Source organism: Pinus tabuliformis, chromosome 3_1 (genome assembly GCF_031772625.1).
Source record: "Pinus tabuliformis cultivar Carrire ecotype Pingquan chromosome 3_1, CPIR1, whole genome shotgun sequence".
NCBI classification, from domain to species: Eukaryota; Viridiplantae; Streptophyta; class Pinopsida; order Pinales; family Pinaceae; genus Pinus; species Pinus tabuliformis.
Window position 1 is genome coordinate 21,755,573 of NC_142301.1, and position 1,385 is coordinate 21,756,957.

Genomic DNA, 1,385 nt, shown 5'->3' on the forward strand with positions numbered 1-1,385 from the left:
TCAGCGTGCATGGAATTATTATAGATTTGAGTAGATTGATGAAGCCTTAAACCCCTGTTAATTTCTTAAACTCATCAGGACTCCACTGGCATACAAGGTTGAGGTGGAATGTAGCCATTTAAACACCCATTAAATGTAGTATGCGAGATGCTTCGGGTAATATTGGCTCTCCTTCTTGGCAAACTACATGATCTGCTTTCTCATGCTGTTTCTTACGATGCTTTTGTTCATTGTGACGTAGGCCTTCAAAGGAACTCAACACAAGCCGTCTACCCAATCTCTCAAATAGTAATCTGTCAAGTAAGAAGCGGGCCACTGGAAACATAACAACGAAGACGGGCACCATAACAAGGTCCCCAACCTCGGGATAGGCTTCGAATTCCCAGTCAATTTTGTTGTCCATTGAAATCTTTGAAACCTCAAATTCCAGTACACAATATAACATCACTTTTGAAACCTATAAGCCTTGTAGCGCAAGCATATTGCGTATGACTTGGTTCACCACAAAGCCTGCAGAATTCATCATCCCATATTGTCCCATTAAGTGCGGCAAGCTCTCTCAACTGCGCCCGTTTGTGCTCATTCAAACCCTCGTCAACAGGCATAAGCAGCTTCTCCACCATGCCCGCAGCTTTTTCCAAAACATCCTGTGTCTCCGCCTCAACCAAAACATGCAAGTCCTCATTCTCGGATGGATCAGGTTTCAGATCACGTTTCTGCTGTAATCTACCCTCCTTGACAGAACCCTTGCCTCTTATAACAATCTTTGCACCAGTCTCCTTCTCCATTCTCTTCTGGGTGTTGCCTCTGGGGCCAATAATGAGGCCAATAAAATTATACCCCGGAAAATCCTTCACAGGAATGAACAGTTTCTTATAAAGCTTCGGTGGACGGTAATCTGCCGGAGGCTTAAATGCTGGGTTTCGCTTGATAAGCTGGGAAATGACCTCCTGCCTCTCCCTGGTAAGCTTTTCTCGGGCTCTGAATTCCCTTGTATTGATTCTAATTCCATCGTTATCATAGATGGGCTCCGGAGACGGCGACCGAGCACCCTCTGGCCGGTCGTCAAAAGGCATCCCCGACTGTAATAACCTGTGGATATCCATTAACCGTGCATTCAAAGCCTGTACCTCAGGATCGAATGCAACACTGCCTGTGCAGCTGAAGCAGTATCAGAGAACTTAACAAAGCCATATCCTTTGCTTGCCCCCGTTAAGCGATCCTTGATAACCTTCACCACAACAATGTCGCCAAAAGGTGCAAACAACTGAATTAGTCCGTCATCATCAATCTTGCTGCGTTCCATTATAACCCAAGAGTCCTTTGCGAGCTCTTGTAAAAACCACGTTCATCCGACGAATATCAGCAACAAAACCTACACCATG

At 45.3% G+C, this 1,385-nt stretch overlaps 1 protein-coding gene across 1 annotated transcript; it reads right to left on the bottom strand.

The window, feature by feature from the left end:
* Positions 1-419: 419 nt before the first annotated feature.
* On the bottom strand, positions 420-1,106 carry LOC149185569 (splicing factor-like protein 1). Its single transcript, XM_089409084.1, has one exon. The coding sequence runs from the start codon at positions 1,104-1,106 to the stop codon at positions 420-422; it is 687 nt and encodes a 228-aa protein (XP_089265210.1).
* Between the last annotated feature and the right edge of the window lie 279 nt (positions 1,107-1,385).

Excerpts from the sequence above, each read along its gene's own strand:
- LOC149185569 (XM_089409084.1), bottom strand. The coding sequence starts at position 1,106 with ATGGATATCCACAGGTTATTACAGTCGGGGATGCCTTTTGACGACCGG.